Raw genomic sequence first — 19668 nt, 5'->3', positions numbered from 1 at the left:
TCTCCTACTTACCAACGTCAAGGGTTTCCTCCATCCCAGCATCCGCGTGTTGCTACTACAAGGAGAAGTTCAGGCACTCTAAGATGTTTCAGTTTATTCTCACGAATACAAATAACATGGTAAATTATATTTTACAATCTACAGATAACATTACATTATTGTTAATTAAGTTTGATATAATGAAGTACTAGTACACTAAGCAATCATTTAATTACAGGACAAAATGTCCATTAATCAATTCTTGGTATAGTATGCTATTACTGCTACAATACATTTTTTTTTAACAAAACCCTAATTTTAGTTCGACATTATATTGTATCAAAACTATAGCTTGGTTTTATTCAATCGATAAAAATCATTTTATCTTATTTTGTACTCTGCACTACTTACAAATAGATTTGTTTTCTAGTTGGACTATTCGAGTGTTATGGAATTTTAATTAGAATTAGTTTATTGAAAATTTGTTTAACTTTGTCGAGGCTTATGATTCTCGGTATATTTTTACATTCTCAAAATTCTAGCTATTCTACAAATATAGACTATATTTGTCTATGATCGACTATATTAACTTTAACTAATAAAGGTCTAACCATTGAATTGTAAGTAGGTAATTAATTAATCTAGACCATCCAAATCAATTTTATTTATAAATTTTCATTAAGGGGTTGTTTGCTTGAATTGTTGTATGTAAGAAAAAAAAAATAGAATAAAAACATGTTTATTTAACAACAATAAATTGAAATGGAACCTTATTAAATTAAACTTAAATTTGGGGTATAATACTCTTTATGCTAATTTAAATTACATTTATATATTCAGGTGGCTTATAGTGACCATTTTTGTTGCCCGGGTGCCCCTTTGCGAGGGATATACAATTGAACAAGTGGATTTACAGTCAATAATTTTGTTCTGTGTATTTGTAGTTGTTGCCATTTTAATACTTATTTTTATTCGGTGGTTAATGTATTACAAGGGAGTTTATCTCCCACGTAAATTATTTGATAGAACATTTCCATTACATATATACCTAACAGATTAGAGGCAAGAGGTATTTGAAAACACCGATTGCCCAATATGTATTTCCGATTTTGAAGATGGGGAGTTACTACGAATTCTCCCAACATGCAAGCACGCCTTCCACTCTCATTGCATTGAACGGTGGTTGTCGACCGGTGACTGGAAATGCCCAATTTGTTATCATGTTTATTCAAGGGATAGTTGAGATGATTATCATCATTTGAAACTGTAATATGATTGTGATATTAATTATGATTAAATTTTAGACTTTTTGTATAATTATTCTCTTAATTTTGTTGTAGGTCTCTTTTCTATATGGATGTATACACAAAAACTTACTTAGATAAGACCATCTTATGGAAATACAATCGAGTAATTAATTAAATAAAAAATTACTATATCTAAACACTAGAAAAAAGGTAGTTTATGAAAATTAGTACATAATCTCTTAAAGTGAAATAGTTGCAAAAAAAAAAAAAAACAATCAATCTTAATAAAAATTTGGTAGATACTTTGTAGTTAAGATGTTTATAATCGGTGTTACACATAATATAAGACAATCTTACACACGTTAATTAAAAAAAAAAAAAAGGTTTCCCAAAAGGAAACACTTGAAATTTATTCGTACATTAAATTTAGGTATTATATTTTAAGGCAATTTTTCTCTATTTTTAGTGTTTTATTCTTCACTTTTATATTTTCATCAATTCATATTTCAAGTCTTAAAAATATAACGTAACTAGATTAACTACTTCTATTTTATAATCGATCTAGTGAATGTAGCAATAACTAATTATATAGGCCATTCCTGATGCCACCACTGTAAACACGAGTCACTCTCTCATAAAATAATATACTTACCTAAACAGAAATGATAGCACCATAATCTATACTACTATTTTAAAATCGGAAATTTAAAGGACACATGTCTTGTTCTTGCTTTTTTTTTTTTTTTTTTTTTATATATTTTTGGTTTCAATTGAAGTGTAAACATAATAAAATAACAACTTCTCTATTCCAAATGCTTTCAATCCCCTCAAAAATAAAATGATCAGTTTTCATTTGTATCTCTTGGTCCTAATTCCTTTTCATTTTCGTTCTCATTTTAATTTTTACTAGATTAGTCTTGTGCAATGCATGACATTAAAAATTTCTTTGAAATATAGAATATATATTTATGTATTCTTATTACTTAATTACCTCATATAAGAAACATAGAGAAATATATTTAATGAAGCATAAGATAAAAATGCATTAGATACAGATAGTTGGTGATAAAAGGAAAATAAATAAATTAAAGAGTATTGTCAAAAAAAAAATAAATAAATAAATTAAAGAGTATAGATAAATTGAGAGGATGTGAAATTAAATTTGAAATTTGAAACCAACGAAAAATATAATGACAACATATTTTATTTAGGCGGAAATTTTTTCTTGTAAAGCTGCATATGATATCAGCGGTTGCTACTTCAGTTATATTTATAAATTTATAGATAGATTATATGGTTTAATTTTTTTCTACTCCCTTTTTGTTTGTGATTTTTTTTTTTTTGATGTGTTTATAATACTATTTTTGCAAAATTTGAATTAGATCTTCAAAACAATATAATTTTCTGTTTGATTTTGTTATTAACTTCACCTTTTGTTTCTTTTTAATATAGATAAATTTGAATTAGACCTTCAAAACAATCTATAATATTCTATTTGATAATTGTCTCAAGTCTATTCCATTTTCCAAGTCCAAAACACATTTTAACCACGCACCCTTAATCTTAACAAACACTTGATATAATTTCTTGAAAAGTTAAAGAAATTTATTAATAGTCATTGATAAAAGAACTAATAATACGTACATTATATTTGTGGAGTAGTACCACCATAGAACATAATGCGGCCAAATCTATTAGTCCATCCATAATCAATGACACGATAATGTGAATCGTTTGTATGAGTTTCAATCTCATGAGGGTCATTATCTTCCTTCAAATTTTCATCCAACACTACAATTGAATTACAAAAAGCAGCATATTTAGGGTCTGCGATACCACGGTAGCCATTTCCCATAGGTGGTAAAGGTTGATCCATAGGGCCATAAGCTTCTCCACCAAATGAGACTCTAGTTGCTAACATTGATAATCCAGTGAATATCTCTTTAGGCCAAAATCCTTGTAAAGTGTTTTCCTTCCCCAATGTAAGCCACCAATTTCCATCTTTCGGATCCTTTGTAATTACACATTAGACATACCAAGTATAAATTATAATCCCTTAAGTAACAACTTAATCAAAGTATAAAGATTACATTCAAATTATGTAATTTTCTAGAAAATAAAGACAAATTTGCATTGACTAACACTACTCCATATATTCATCCTTTTTTGTTGTATTCGTTTTTAATTTTAGTTGGTTATTTTGTTCATTCACTTTGACTTATTCTATGGATCTTGCTAACAAACGCCCCCAGGGCGTTTGATAAGCCTTTAAAATACGTGGGAGTACATGTCAAAATCACGTGTCAATCAGTGTAATTAACGTTCATTTTAATATAATATATCTATTTATAATTAGCTTATCCAACGCACCAGAAGTATTCGTCAACTTTTGCTTAAGGCTGACCTTGACCACTTTTACTATCTTATCCCTTTAAATTTCCAATAATTACACATTTTAACATACATACCCTATTTTTATCTTAAACAAACACAATTCTTTTACTCTCTTTGTCTTACATACTATGATACTTTATCTTACAACCCACTGACATTTTTCAACAAGAATTTCTTCAGTTGCATGTTTACACTAACTTGAATGGGAGAGTATTTAAAAAGCAACAACAAAGAGAATATTTAATGGATTCTTAATGCATGCATCCAGTATTGTTTACCTTAAATATACTGAACCTTAGAATATATATTGTTCCTCCTCTTTTTGATATTGGTTCAAGCACGTCGTCAATAGGTACGTCTTTATTAACATTAACAAAAAGGTTTGAACCAAAAGCTTTAGCTTTGAACATTGTATCAAGAACCAACATGACAAGAAGGTCACGAGTTTAAATCTTATCCATTGTTCTTTTCATCATGTGGTATACTTAGCGTTGTATTGTGTATGAAGAAGTCGATGTTGCATCCATATTTCAAGCCCAAATAACTCTTATGTGAAGAAGTGTGATAGAATATAAAAGGCAAGTCTAGTCTTTTACTATTAATTTTAATTATTGGTTAAGTTAGTCTTTTAGCAGTAAGTATTATTTGTACAAAAGTATACTCCCTTCGTCATTTTTAATTCTTTACACTTTGAACTTTTCGGTTTGTAATGTTTATCTTTGACTAGGTATATATTCAATTAAATTCAAGTTATGAGACATTGATGTATAGAAAATACATTTCAAGCGGAATCTAACAAGCGATCTCATATGATATAGTTTTGATATTTATAATTGTGATTTTTTACACTCAAAGTTATAAAAGTTGACCATAAAATTCAAAGCATAAAGAATTAAAATTGAAGGAGGGAATAATAATTAGATAAAAAAAGATAATCATCATACACTTACATTAAGATATTGGAAAAGTCGAGTGCGGCCGTCGTTGTTTATTGTCGGATTAATCTATATTCATACGAAAAAATGTATGTTTATCAAGTAGAAGATAACAAAATAAAAACAATTATTTAAGAAATTAAACTGCATAAACATTTTGTGGAAAAGATGATATAAGTACAAAGAAATGTATGTTTTTTTTCCTTTTTCTTTCAAAAAAAAAAAAATTACAAAGAAATGTCAATTACAAGCATCTAACTTCTATTTTGTCTTATCCTCACGTCCTGATTATTGCCTACTTATCAGTTAATTTTTATAATTTTATTTTCAATTGTAAATTAATATCATTAGATGTATAATTACATAAATTAAACTTTCATTAATTCAATTTATAAATATTTAATTTAAAATAAGATTTTTTAAACATCATAGGGTTACATGCTTGTAATGACTAACAAATATGATTTTAGAATCGATGATAATTGAGACGGTCTTACACAAAAAATTCTCACACAAAAAATTCTCGTTTAATTTAGTAGTAAAGATGCACTCATATATTATCTTGATTATTTTATCATTATATATATTATTAGCCAATCAGTGAACACAAAAAAGTTAGTAGAATAACAAACGGTTTCAAATTTCTAGTGATACATAGAGGAAAAAAATGAATTCGTAAATGCAGAACTTAATTAGGATGTGTGCATATGTAAATTTATCGTCAAATTTTAATTATCCCGTGTCTTTTTTTACAAGACACATCTTTGTCCATAATTTTTTTTTTTTTTTGAAACCCCATAATTTTTTTTAATTGTGTATTGAATAAAATTATAAAAGCCAATATTTAAAAATTGACATAATAAAATGAATCAAATAAAATGAACATTATAATAACATATTTTTAGTTATATTGAAATATATAAATACAATCAAAATTGAAAATTATAACATCCAAAAACAAATAAGACTAATAATAATAACATTCGAAAAATAAAAAATAAGGCAAGTGAAGTGTACTAAACATATATTCCCTCATATATAAAGTACTCCCTCCTTTCTTTAATTAGTTACATGTCTGTATTTTATTTTGGGGAAACCAAAATTACATGCCTTTTTTTGATGAGTTGTCATCATTTTTTCTTCTATTTTTTTGTACTTGTGACATCATTTTCCGACACTGTTTCTCTCCATCTCTTTAATATTCCAACTACCTTTTCTTTTTCTCTATCTCTCTAACCCTACATGCATATTTGTACTTTCCAATCATGGGTTTAATTGAATTTCTAAGATTCTTAATTTCCGTGAATAAAGAGAAACAAGCTTGGAAATAAGGGATGGGGGGAATACTGCGTATATATGATTAAAAAGTATGAAAATAAATTGGTTGATGACTTACTGTCCATCCAAATTTTATGGTTTCTTCTCCATTATTAAGTATCACTCCAGCCGAAGAATATTGAGAAGCGCTTACGTTGAAGTTATGAACGCTAAGTACAACTTTTGCTCCATAATAATACTTTGCATTTGGAATGGGAGTTTGAAGTACTGCAAACTGATTTAAAAAAATAATAATAATAATAAATAAGTAACAAGCTTGCATTCATCAAGGACAACATTCATTAGCATGCGACTTTTGCTTGATAAGAAGACAAGTTAGTTTTTAATTTGATACTTCTTCCGACTCAAACTATATGTTCAATTCCATTTCTCATGGACAAAATTTAAAAAATTTGTCTGTTCATTTTCACTACTTCCTCCGTCCCTTAATACAAAGCGTCTTTTCCTTTTTGAGTAAATCAAAATACAATGTCTCTTTCTATTTAAAGGTTATATTTTTTTGACATTATTGCCCTCTTTTTATAAGTTGTCATCTTTTTTCTTTTACTTTTTGTACTTTTAACATCAAGTCCCCATATTTTTTTCTCTCTATCTCTTCAATTATTCCCAACTACTCCGTACTTTTTTCTTTCTTTCTATATCTCTCTAACCCCACATGCACATATGTATTTTTAATCATTAGTTTTACAAAATTTACATCTTTCTTAATTCCCGCACAAAAGCCAAAAGAGGCTTTGTATTAAGGGACGGAGGGAGTAATATATATATGTGGCATCATGTATGATGTTAGACTCATTTATATATGTACCGCAAAATCTAAAACTAAGGATTTTACCACCAAGCTAAGTTATTTTGTATGTATTGTTTTGAATACAAAATATTAATATGTAACAAATGACAATTTAATATGAACAACAAATTTAATTACAAGAAAATTGAGTTATAAATTATCATGTATATTAATGATCAACCCTATGTAATAACCCAGGGCATCGCCCAGGCCCAAAAACTAGTTAGATTTTATAAAATGTATCCATTAGAAAATACACATTAAATTACAATCAAATCATTACAAATCAAATGTTACTTTTAGTTGGGTTAAAGTTACCATAAAAATTATTATTTTTACCCTTCAATTGATCGTCTTTCAATGATTTTTGTATTTAAAAAAAACACTTACATGATTTTCCAAACTATTACTTTTGGTTCGTGAAGTATAATCTTCTGTAAATCGTTTTATTTTGATAAAATCGTCCTTGCTCACTCTTTTAATAGGAATTGTTCCTGTTGGGCAACCTTCACCTCTTGACTTCATATTGGTAAGTACCTCTCTATCTTGAGAGATTTTTTACTCTTCTTCAAAAGCAAGAGTAGATGGTTTCATCTAAAATTAATATAAGCATACATTAGATAATTGTAAGGAAATAATTGTATAATTCAATATTATATTTCCAATATGAATGAATGAATTAACTTGAACCTCGGGATTGAACGAGTGGTTTGCTAATAGTGGATGATCAAAAGCAGGTTGCTTATAAAAATCTACACAGTCATATATGTCTCCATACTCATTCTGCAATCAAATCAAAATAGTTAGTTTAATTAAATTGTGAATGGTATGTAAGAAAAATGCTTTTTTACCTTTTATGTTTTCATTTTTTTTGAACAACTACCTTAAAATTTAAAATTTGTAAACAACAACTTCATCCACTATTTACAGTTTGAGAATATCTTCTTGTAAGTTATTCCATCCTAACTAATGTATATACTTCTTATGTGCCAACGAAAAAGAATTGATATCTAGAGGCTGGTGTGCATGTGTGCGCAGGGTAGATATTTTAAATACATATATGATCTATGAGGGTTTTTAACCGTGCAAATGTAGAGGATATTGTATTTAAAAGATGAAAGACTTGCTGAAATTTATTTTCTTAAGCATACTACAGTCCTCCTAATTTCTATACAGAGGGGTTAGACTTTACATGCATTTTGAAATTCGGAAATTTGCAAACGTATTGCATGCATAAAGAGTCAATCTAATATCAATATATAAATAATACTCCGTAGAGTTGTCAAAAACTAATCTAAATTTGTGAACTTGACTGTTTCAAACTGTTAGAAAATTAATCGAACTGCTAATAATTTGTTTTTTGAAAACGAAAACTCAAACTGGATTTTTTAATAACTTAATAATTTGTTTTTTGAAAAACTAAAACCCAACCCAATATTTTTAAAACTCAAACTGAACAAAACTGAATTTTTTAGAACAATTAATGACATATACCCATTATCAAGTCGAACCATTACAATTCGAAATAGAGAACAACCCGAAGTGATTACGTCCAACCCTGATAGTAACCCGACCCATTTTAAACCGAAACTGTTTAAATTCGATAAAAACCCATTGCAACCTGGACTGTACCTCGTTGTGATTAGACTGTTTACAACCAGTAACCTGTTATGACCGAAATGTTTTAAACTCGTACCCATTACAATTTAACCATTTATAACACGTAACATGTTATGATCGAATCGTTTATAATATCACCAACCCGTTAACCACTTAACCCGTTATGTCTGAGCCATTTACAACCAATAACCCGTTGTGACTAAAACATTTACAACTCGTAACCTATTTTGACCGAACCGTTTACAACCCGTAACTTGTTTCCCTAATTTCCTCTATCACCTTCTACATCCCCCTTTTTTTTCTATCTCATTTAACCCACTAATCTTTCAACACAGCTTGTTTTATGACTCTTATTAACTGTGAGTTTATAACCAAAGCCCTTCTGACTTACTACCCAATTAAGCTAACCTGTTTATGATTAGATCAATTACAACCCGACTCGTTCTAATTTCTTACTTGATCACCCAACTTATCTAAGTCGTGACTCGATTTTGACCACATCCATTCCTACTTGCAACACGATTAATTATATCTATTTAGGACACGACTCTTAATTTTTCTCTTACTTGTTTAAAACCCGTCTCGATTTTGATCTGACCCATTACAACCCATTACTCGATAAAAGTAACTTATTGAAGACTTAAATCAATTATTTCTTGACCCGTTCCTTCTCATTATCTACTTAACCATACTCAATAATTATCTAATTTTAACTCGATATGATTTGAACCGAAATTTGCTTTAATCTGGTTAACTCATATTCAAATCGACCTAGTTCAATTGAAATCGGCTATGACCTGAACTGATAATGACCCGACCCGATTCCACTCGATCTGTTTTGAACCATAACCCGTTTTCAAACTGACTCGCTTACTTCAACCTAAATCGATTATAACCCTAGTTGATTTTATCGAATTTGTTTTTAACCGAAACCCGATTTTCAAACCGACCTAGGGGCTCAACCCAAATAGATTATGACCCGATTTGATTACAACCCAACCTGATTAAGACCCAATTTATTTTGTCTCGAAACTCGCTTTAAACTTGCAAAACCCGTTTTCAAACCGACCGAGTTCCACACAAACCAATTATGAACCAAAGTGAATACAACTTGACTTAATAAGGACCTTATATGTTTTTGACCCGAAACTTGCAAATGTCGTTTTTAAACCGACTGTGTTCAACACGAACTGATAAGGACCCGACCCAAATAAAAACCGAAAAAAACCAACCCGAACCGACTCGACAACTTTTAAAACTGACCCAAATAAACCCGCTAATTGTTTCAACCCGTTACAACTAAAAATCAATAAACAAAACTCGAAACCGTATCGTTTACCTGATTGACACCTTAATAAATAGGAATGTAATTTGAAAACTTTTAATCACAAACATCTTCATCTTCATTTTTTACAATTTACAATTTTCTAAGATTTAAATTTTTGGTGTAGCTTTGATTCAGGGTCTAGATTAACAAAACTTGCTTCTGGTCTTTTAGTTGTTTTAAATGAGATATTAGGCCAAACGTAATTAAGTTAATTACATTGAAATCATCGGATGTGAGACTTATATATGGAAATTTAAACGGGATTTGTCATATAACAGTGGATAGAACATAATTGTTAACAAAATCACCCAATAATAAAATTGTGCAGTACCCAACAGTCAGTCAAAACAATTTGTATTAAATATAAAATCATTTAAAAATCACCAAATTGAGGATATGATTCGTAATATATCACATATCCTACAAGAACAAATTAAAATAAATAACATACCTTGATTGTTTTAACACTTGGTTTCTGGAGGAGCTCAAATTGTTTCTCATAATCAAGCTCTTCTCTAGTCAAATGATGACCTTTTGCTCTATGGTTAACTAGAAGTAACAACAAAGCTACCAAGCATGCTAGACTTTTCACATCCATTGCTCTACAAATTAAGTTTTCATAAAATCAATCAATAAACTAAAAAACTATTTTACGTAAAATTATTATTATATTATACATCCAAACCTTTAATTTGACTTCAATCGAATACAACTCTTAAGAATATGGCATTATGCAAGTCATGTGTGTCACGAAATTTATAATCGTAAGAGAAGGCTAAATAATTGAAAAAATTATTTAATTTTTGACACTTGGCGTATCATTAAATTTTACAAGAGATATTCTATCCAAACAAATCATTATGGATATGGAAAATATTGATTAATATAATATATATAGCATTAAATACAATTAATGTTGGTAAAGAAAAATCAATACATTAAATACTACATTTTATTATAATTGTTACCATATCTAAGTAGTACTACTAGAGCTGTCAATTCAGGTAAATAGGTCGGGTTTGGGTCAGGTAAGTGTGGGTCAGGTCCATTCGGGTTAATGCGTAACCTATGCGAGTTGGGTTTGAGTTGGGTCATGCTTGAGTTGGGTCATGCTTGAGTCGGGTCATACATCTTTTCAGGTTTGGGTTGGGTTTAGGTCGAGTCAATAACAGGTCAGGTTACATTCGAGTCGGGTGAATAATAGGTCGGCTTCAATTCGGGTTCTCACAGGTTAAAATGAGTTAGGGTTATTCTCGGGTTCGGCTCAAATCAATAATTTGCAGGTTATAATCAGGTCGGGTCATACTCGAATTCAAATCAAGTAAAAAAATTTGCGGGTTATAAGCAGATTGGATTATTCTCTAGTCGGGTCATTCTCGGGTACAAGTCGGGTTCGGTTCAAGTCAATAATTTGCGGGTTACAATCAGGTCGGGTCATTTCCAAGTCGAGTCAATTTCAGGTTCGTGTCTCAAATATTGGGTTAATCAGGGTTTGGATTGATTTCAAGTCGCGTCATATCGAGTTCAGGTACATTTTTTGGGTCGGTTTGTTAACACTTCATGTAATGATGTTTACGTTTAATCATCATCAATTTCTTCATTTATTGTAAGATAGTAGAAATAATTTCAGATAAGCTTAAATTCGAGCTAATTAGTTCAAATAAGTTTTGATAAGATATACGTAATAAGTTCATAAAAAAACCAGTAACAACGTAACTATATAATTATACTTTGATCAATATTAATAAGGTAGTCTACATTGAATTTAAGGTGATTTGAAATCGAATCAGGTCGATAACATGTTTGGTCGAGTTTGAAATAGGTCAGGAACAATTCGGGTTGAATTTGGGTCGGGTCAATAACAAGTCGTGTTGATTTCAGGTCGGGTCAATAATAGATCAGGTTGAATTTCGGGTCGAGTTAATAACAGGTAGGGTTAAATTCAAATCGTTTTAGTAACAAGTCGGGTTAAATTCGGGTCGAGTTAGTAACAGGTCGAGTTATATTCGGGTTTTGACGAGTTAAAACGGGTTTGAGTCAATTTTGGTTCAGGTCGATTCGGTTCAGGTTAATAATTTACAAGTTATATTCAAGTCGGGTCATATCCAGGTTGGGTCATGATCGGGTTTGGGTCTTAAATTCTCGGGTTAACTCTGGTCTAGGGTTGGTTTTGGGTCGGCCCGGTCATATCGGGTTCACGTCACCATTTTTCCGGTTTCAAACGGGTCGGTTAATAATCAGGTTCAGGTCGGTTTTCGAGTCGGGTCAGCTTTTAACAGCTCTAGTACTAAAGGATGGTTATTGCAATTCAATCATCAATTCTTTTGTTTTACTGTACTTTTTATTTTAATTGTTACCATATCTAAATATGGAGTATTATCCTTTCGGCACATTTTGTGCTCACTCAGGCACACTTTGGGAAAACTTCCCAAGAGGTCACCATCCCAAGACTACTTTCAGCCAAGCACGCTTAACTGGAAAGTATTTTAACATGTGAGCTCCTTAAAATAAAGACGTATCTTGTTGATACGAGTAGTATATATCAAATCCTTTTAAAGCAATCACATGAGGGGTATTACACTAGTAGTCCCAATGACCAGTAACTTACTGAAAGGGTTCATTTAAAAATAAATAAATAAATAAAGGTCACGTGTCAGTAAGTGATTGCTCCAATTTTTTTAAAAAAAAACAATTCCAACCACTCCTATCCCCACTGTGAAACCCTGGCACACCCACTAACCCCATCGGAAACCGATGAACCTCCCCTCAAACCCAGAAAAAAGATCGGTCGGCCCCTGCCACTCCTGAGACAATCGTAACCCCTCCCTTCCCCTCCCCTCAAAAATTAAAACCCCTTATAACTCCGCTGTAACCGCCGGAAATACATAGCCTAACGTGGCCTCCCCCCACCTCCGAAATCTTAGCCGACAGTCAGGGAGGAGTTATAAGGGGTTTTAATTTTCGAAAGGAAAGGAGGGGTTACATGTAGTGGTCTAGTGGAAGGTTACGATGGATAGGGAAAGGGGTATGGCTGGCGCCGGCGACCAGTGGATAGGGGTCAAAACATCGGTGGCAAGGGGGGTAAGACATGGGTGGCATTTGGATGGCTAGCGTGGAGGATGGGAGTTTGGTTTTTTTTTCCAACACTACTAGAATCAGGTCGAATTCCGACGGCATGGTTCCGTCGGACATGTTATTCCGTCGGAAAAATCAAAATTTCCGACAGATTTTAATTCCGTCGGATATTTTCGACGAATTCAAAAATTCTGTCGAAAATCTGTCGAAATTCTGACGGAATATAAATCCGTCAGAAATTACCTTTTTCCGACGGATTTTCATTTCGTCAGAAATTTCCGATGGAATTTTTCCGACGAAATTTTCCGTCAGTATATATATTTAAAAAAAAAAAGGAAACCCTAAATCCCCTTCTCTTATCCGCCCCCCTCCTTCTTCTCTTTCATCTTCTTTCCCCTTTTTCTTCTCTCTGACTTCTCTTTCTCACTTCTTTTTCTTGCCTCTTTCTTCTCTCCTCTTCCTTCTCTCCTCTTCTCTCCCATTTTCCTGTTCTCTTTTATTCTCTTCACTTTCTTGGCGGTTTGTGGGTTAGTTTTGATGCGAAATAGTGGTCAAATATTTCGGTTGGTGGTCGGTTTGGCTTTAGGGATGGTGTTAAACAAATAAAGGGTTTTTAAGGTCAAATTCGACCATGAAAACACTAGATAAAGTGTTTTCGAGGTCGAATTTGGCCTTATTAAACCAAATTCAAGGTTAATTTCGAAGAATTCAAGTTTTAAGGTATGTATTTGTGTTTTTAATTTTTTAGTTTTAATTTTTAGGTTTCATGGTGGTGATACGTTTTGTGTTTTTTTTTTTTAATAATTTTTGGGTTTGTCGGCGAAAATAAGGAAGCCGTGGTTGGTGGTGGTGGTGGGTTTGGGCCGGGATTGGTGGGGATCAGGTGGTCGATTTGGCTTTGGGGTGGCTGGGGATCTGGGGTTTGTTTTGGTTCGTGGGTAGGGTTTGTTTCGCTTAATTTTGAGTTTTTTTTTCAGGGTTGTGGTAGATCGTTGGTGGGGTTGGGTGTGGGTCTGGTGAGGGTTTGGCTGGTTGTGTGAGGTGGGGGCTAGTGGTGTGGGGTGACGGATGGTGGTGGTACGAGGTGGCAATGGGCGTTTTTATTTTATTTTTTAAAAACATTTTTCGACAGAAATTCGGTCGAAAATTTCCGGCGCATTGCAGTCCGTCGAAATTTTCCGATGGACTTTGCTGGGTCGAAAAATTACTTCCAACGAACTGAAATCCGTCGGAAAAGTGCTTTCGACGGAAATTCCGTCGAAAAAGGGTGTTTTTCCTATAACAACTTTTCCGACAATCGGTTGCGACGGAATTTCCATCGAAAATTGGTTTCTGACGGAAAACAAGGTATTTTTGACGAAAAAATTCCGTCGCAATTTGCATGTTTTCTAGTAGTGCAATTTTTTAAAGTTTTTTTTGGACCAATCACATGTTGATACGTGGCTTTGTAACCTGTAATAAAAGGTTGTTAACCGGTTGGCATTATATGGAAATTTTGTTAATTACTACTTCAAAAATAGAGGCTTTGTAAGTTACTACCCCTAAAAAAAAGTTTTTAATTAGTACCCCTAAAACTGATTAATTCAAGTGATTGCTACCCTTTTCCATAACTACCCCTAATTAGGCGATATAAGCTCTTAATGATACCATTATCCAGCAAAATTGTAATTAGTTGTTTTTAAGCCATGATTAATAAAATAAACATTAACACCACCTCTAAACCACCACTACACCACCTCCGCCACCCTGCTCCCCACCTCAACCACCGTGCGCCGGCGAGTACTACCACTAAAACTGGACGCCGGCGGCGACCCCTGAACCACCACTATGCTTCCCACCTAGCTCGACTCCCTGAACCACCACTTTGCTCCCCTCCCTAAAACTCCCTTCCCTCGAATAACTCTCCCTTCCCGCCGACCGACGCCAAAACCTCCTCCTCAGAGCCGGCGAACATGATTCGCCCCACCACCTGTCGTCTCCACTCCGTTCCTCCCCTTAACCACCAGTCGAAACCCTTAAACCCCCAAATTAAAAATCTAGGGTTTTGATTGAGCACACAACATGATTGAAAATCGCAATTAAGCAATCCATTTGGAAGAGAGAGAGGGGAGATTAGGGTTAGGGTTTACAAATTAGGGATGAATGAAGAGAAAGAAGAGTGGTGGTCCGGTGGTCTTCCGCGATTTCAGGCGTAGTACGTGCTGGCGCGCGGTGGTCGAGATTTAGTAGTGGGTGGAAGGTGGTGGGTGGTTGGTGGCTGGTGGTGGTGCAATGGTGGTGTGGAGGTGGTTTTAGGGTTTAAGGAATTAATTAAGATTTAAAAGTAACTAATTATAAATTAATTAGTCGGATAATGATATCATTAAGAGCTTAAATCACCTAATTAGGGGCTGATTAGGGAAAAGGGTAGCAATCACTTGAATTAATCAGTTTAAGGGGTAGTAATTAAAAAACTTTTTTTTTAGGGGTAGTAATTTACAAAGCCTGTATTTTTGAGGTAGTAATTAACAAAATTTCCGGACTATATGAGGCAAAGAGATACTATAGTTGGGACTATTAGATAATAAACATTAGTTGGGATTATTATAAGTAATCGCCAATAGTTGGGATTATTAAACTATATTTGTCTATTATTTAATACATTTAACATTGATATTGAAATGAATCTAACAAGATCCACATGAATATTTTTTTCATCCATAAAACATTATTAAAATTAAACTTAAAGGGACAACATGCTACGGTGCTACCGTCATGTGTTACCATTCCTTTAATATAATTTAGCGCCACATGAGTGCTAATGTGTCATCACTCATTACCCTAAACTTTTCATATACTACTAGTTGTGGATCCGCACGTAATGTGCGCAGTTCCCCAAGTTATCGGTATTATTTCTCGAGTGATTTTTTTTTTCCGTTGTTTGTAACTTGTGTCCTTCTCCCTAATTTTGCAATTTAGTAAAGAATTTTGATGCATGTTTATTATGTAGTATGATTTTTTTTTTTTTTTGAAAACACGTGGTATGAATTTAGGTTACGATTATTATAAGTTATATTTGCTGAATGATTTGAGAGCTTAGTGCCTGATTTTTTTTTTCTTTTTTTTTTTTTTTTTTTTGGTTGGTTTTTGCCATACTTGTTCACATGACTATTGTAATCAATTCAATCCACAAGACTATTTTAAAAGCTTAGTGAAACAAATCGATTCACTCTCGTGTTTTCATTGAGCATGGATTAATATGCCACAAAATAAATAAGATTTTCTGGATAAATTTTACTCTAACTGTACATCATATACAAGCCATGACATTTTGAGAGCAATACTGCAATGATGTCCAATTCTAAATTGTCTATCATATTTCTTTCAAATACAACTATGCAAAAGCTGCTAAATTGCTCAACCTTTGACCAATTGCTAATTCACTCATTACTCAAAATGCTCTTTTGATTGTAATACATGTAATTATTAACAGTGACCTGTAAGAAAATTAAGAGGGAAATTTTCGACAACTTGGCTATGTTAAATCCACAAATTGAAATTTGACATTTTACCATCCATATAAAAATGGATGATTTTACACTATTCATTTGAAAAACTACTATCATAAGCTTAACTATGTAGCAATATGTGATTGGATGCAGCCATGCAGGTATCCATGTCTGTTGGGCCCGTATTGTAATACGACCCATAACATCTAGGGCATCAATCCAAGATCAATGGTTCAGCAAAAGAAGGCAAAACGGCTTGATTGGAGTAAACAAGGAAAGCACCATCATACGTATCAATCAAGAGGATACTTGCCAAAAATATACCTACAGAACAGGGAAGAAGATAAATCAAGAAGATCTCCTTGATTTTGAATATATTCTGAAGATATTTGTAAACCCTAGAGATCCCTAGGTATAAATAAGTGTAATTAGACATTTTTTAGCATTCATATACGCACATATACTCTGAATATAACAGAATTATTCGGCATTCATCTACGGAGCTTCGTCCCTACTGAAGAAGGAGGTTATTCCTTATTCAGTATTGTATCTCTAAACTTGCTCTTTTCGTAGTAGAGTGCATTCTGTTTGTTTATTGATGTTTCATTGCTTATCTACTGCTTTATTAGTGCTTTATTGCTATTTTATGCGCTTTTGGTAGTATGATTGTTATTACCCCTCAAACCTAGCAAATTCTCATACATCCTTGTTGAGATTTGCCCAAACAATTTGGCGCCCACCGTGGGGCTGATAATCGATTAACCTACCAATTCGCCAAAAACCAATACAAACACCATGTCTGGGCACCAAGTACCCTTTACCATGGCCGAAATCAATGAGGGAATGAACGCATTCCGTCAAACCTTAGACCAACAAAAAAGCCAAATTGAAACATTGTTGGCCCAAAAAGTCCAAACCGAAGCCAAGCTTACCAATCTCACCAAGCAAAATGAAGCCCTCCGTAGCCAAATACAGTCAGTCGCTTCCAAAACCACGAATACCAGAAAAAACACTGAAAATATAGCCATGCAGCTCGACATGTCAGGTGTCTTTCATACCCCTAACGGGGAAAAAGGATCTAACACTAGGGAAACAACCCTAGATCTGGACTCTTTGAATGCAGGAACCCCTAAGCAGAATGAACAAGAAAGATCTGAGGAGGGAAAGATAGAGAAGATAGTCAAAGAGTACCTCAAGGCAATAGAAGCCAAGATCGCCAAGATCCCTGGAATGCCAAAGCCCATGGAGGTAGAAGCATCAGATGGCTATATAGAGTCTCCTTTCTCAGAAGAGATCGCCATGGTAGAAGTGCCAAAGAGGTTCAGCACACCCAGCATGGCCATGTACGATGGAACAACAGACCCTGATGAGCATGTATCCCTTTACAAACAGAAGATGATGACCAGCTCAATCCCTAGAGACATCAGAGAGGCCATCATGTGCAAAGGCTTTGGAGCCACATTATCAGGTCCAGCCTTAACTTGGTTCATTAATTTAGATAATGGGACAATTCGATCTTTTGCAGGAATGGTAAACCTATTCAAGATCCAGTTTGCCAGCAGCAAGAAAATAGAAAAGCAGTCATCGGATTTGTACCGTATTGTGCAAAGACACGGTGAATCCTTGAGAGATTACCTTAATAGGTTCAACAGGGAAAAGATTGGAATACACAAGTGTGATGCTCCCACAACCATTGAAGCGTTCAGAAGAGGATTGCTAGATCACAGTGAGCTCTACAAGGAATTGACCAAATATCCATGCGCAACCTTTGAAGATGTACAAGCTAAGGCAATGGCTCAAGTCAGATTCGAAGAGGATACATATGCAAGAAAAACTCCAGAGCTCAGAAAGGATGAAGATCGCCCGTCAAGGAGGAACAACAACTTCCCCAGGAGAGATAATCGATTCAAGCCGTATCAGCGTTCCCGCTTTGATGAAGGATCAGTCAACGCTGTCGAAGGAGAGTTTTCTGATTGGAGAGAAGATCCTGAGCTCCCACCAAAGTTACACGAGTATTGCTTCAATGTCAATCCTGCAGGAGTAATAAGGACCTTGAACAAGATGGGAGATACTGTTCAGTGGCCAAGAAGGAGTGATAGGCCTGGGGAGAAAAAGGATCCATCCAGATGGTGTGATTTCCATTCAGATATTGGTCACACTACTGACGAATGTGTCGCGCTCAGAAAGAAAGTTGCATACCTATTAAAGAAGGGCTACCTCAAAGAACTCTTGTCAGACAGATCTAAAGCTTCAGGGAAGGATAGAGAGTCCAAGCAAGGAGGTCCTCCACCCCTACCTCCAATTGTCAAGACCATCTGTTTCATAACAGGAGGGTCAGAAGTATGCGGCCTAACATATTCAGCAGCGAAGCGGCACGCAAAGGAAAGTAACAAAGAGCAACCAGACAAGAGGGAAAAATCAAAGATAGACATCCCTATCATGTTTGAAGAAAGCGACGCAGTAGAAGGTCATCATGACGGCCTAGTAATCTCACTCCCAGTTGGAAATTGCATGATTAAGCGAATCCTAGTTGACAATGGAAGTTCTGCAAACATCATCATGCTGGATACCCTGAAGCACATGAACATAGATGAGAAGAGTATAGTTAACAAGTCAACAATGCTAGTGGGATTCAGTGGGGAAACCAAGAAGACAAGTGGAGAGATTACATTGGCAACATATGCAAAAGGGATCAACCTGCAGGTCAAATTCTTAGTAATCGACACCCTGTCCTCATACAATATGATTTTGGGAAGACCTTGGATACACGAAATGAAAGCCATCCCTTCTACGTACCATCAGGTCATCAAGTTTCCTACTAGATGGGGAATTCAAGAAATCAGAGGAGATCCTAGGGAAGCCAAAGAATGCTACAAGATAGCACTGAAAGCAACATCTGCGGAAAAGAGTTCAGCATAGCAATCAGAGGATCAGCTGGGCCAAGAGAAGTTGACTATATCAGAAGAGCAAGAAGCTACTGAAGTCCAGCTGAACCCCTTACATCCAGATCAGAAAGTCAGAATAGGGTCAGAACTTAAAGCGGAAATCAGACAACAAATTCACGACTTTCTAGAAGAAGAGAAGGATGTGTTTGCTTGGACCCACGAGGACATGAAAGGCATTCCCCCAGAAGTTACCACTCACAAGCTAAATGTAGACCCAATGCATACACCAGTGAAACAAAAAAGAAGAAAATTCGCGCCAGAAAGGAACAAGATCATCAACGAAGAAATTCAAAACCTACTGAAGACTGGGAAAATCAGAGAAGTAAGGTATCCAGAGTGGCTTGCCAACGTGGTGGTAGTAATAAAGAAGAATGGGAAATGGCGGATTTGCATAGATTTCACAGACATCAACAAGGCTTGCCCGAAAGACCCATTCCCTTTACCTCACATCGATGCTATGGTAGACGCCACAGCAGGACATGAATTGTTATCCTTTATGGACGCCTACAGTGGTTACAACCAGATCCTCA

General features: G+C 34.1%; 1 protein-coding gene across 1 annotated transcript; it reads left to right on the top strand.

Annotated features, from left to right (window-relative positions):
* Positions 1–17720: 17720 nt before the first annotated feature.
* Positions 17721–19112, top strand: LOC145566798 (uncharacterized). Its single transcript, XM_081626103.1, has one exon. The coding sequence runs from the start codon at positions 17721–17723 to the stop codon at positions 19110–19112; it is 1392 nt and encodes a 463-aa protein (XP_081482229.1).
* The last annotated feature ends 556 nt before the right edge of the window (positions 19113–19668 follow it).

This window comes from Chenopodium album, chromosome 11, assembly GCF_948465745.1.
Source record: "Chenopodium album chromosome 11, dcCheAlbu1.1, whole genome shotgun sequence".
Taxonomy (NCBI): Eukaryota; Viridiplantae; Streptophyta; class Magnoliopsida; order Caryophyllales; family Amaranthaceae; genus Chenopodium; species Chenopodium album.
This window is presented reverse-complemented; position numbering and strand designations above follow the sequence as displayed.

Bases quoted from the DNA above. Each gene is read 5' to 3' on its own strand.
- LOC145566798 (XM_081626103.1), top strand. From the start codon at position 17,721: ATGGTAAACCTATTCAAGATCCAGTTTGCCAGCAGCAAGAAAATAGAA.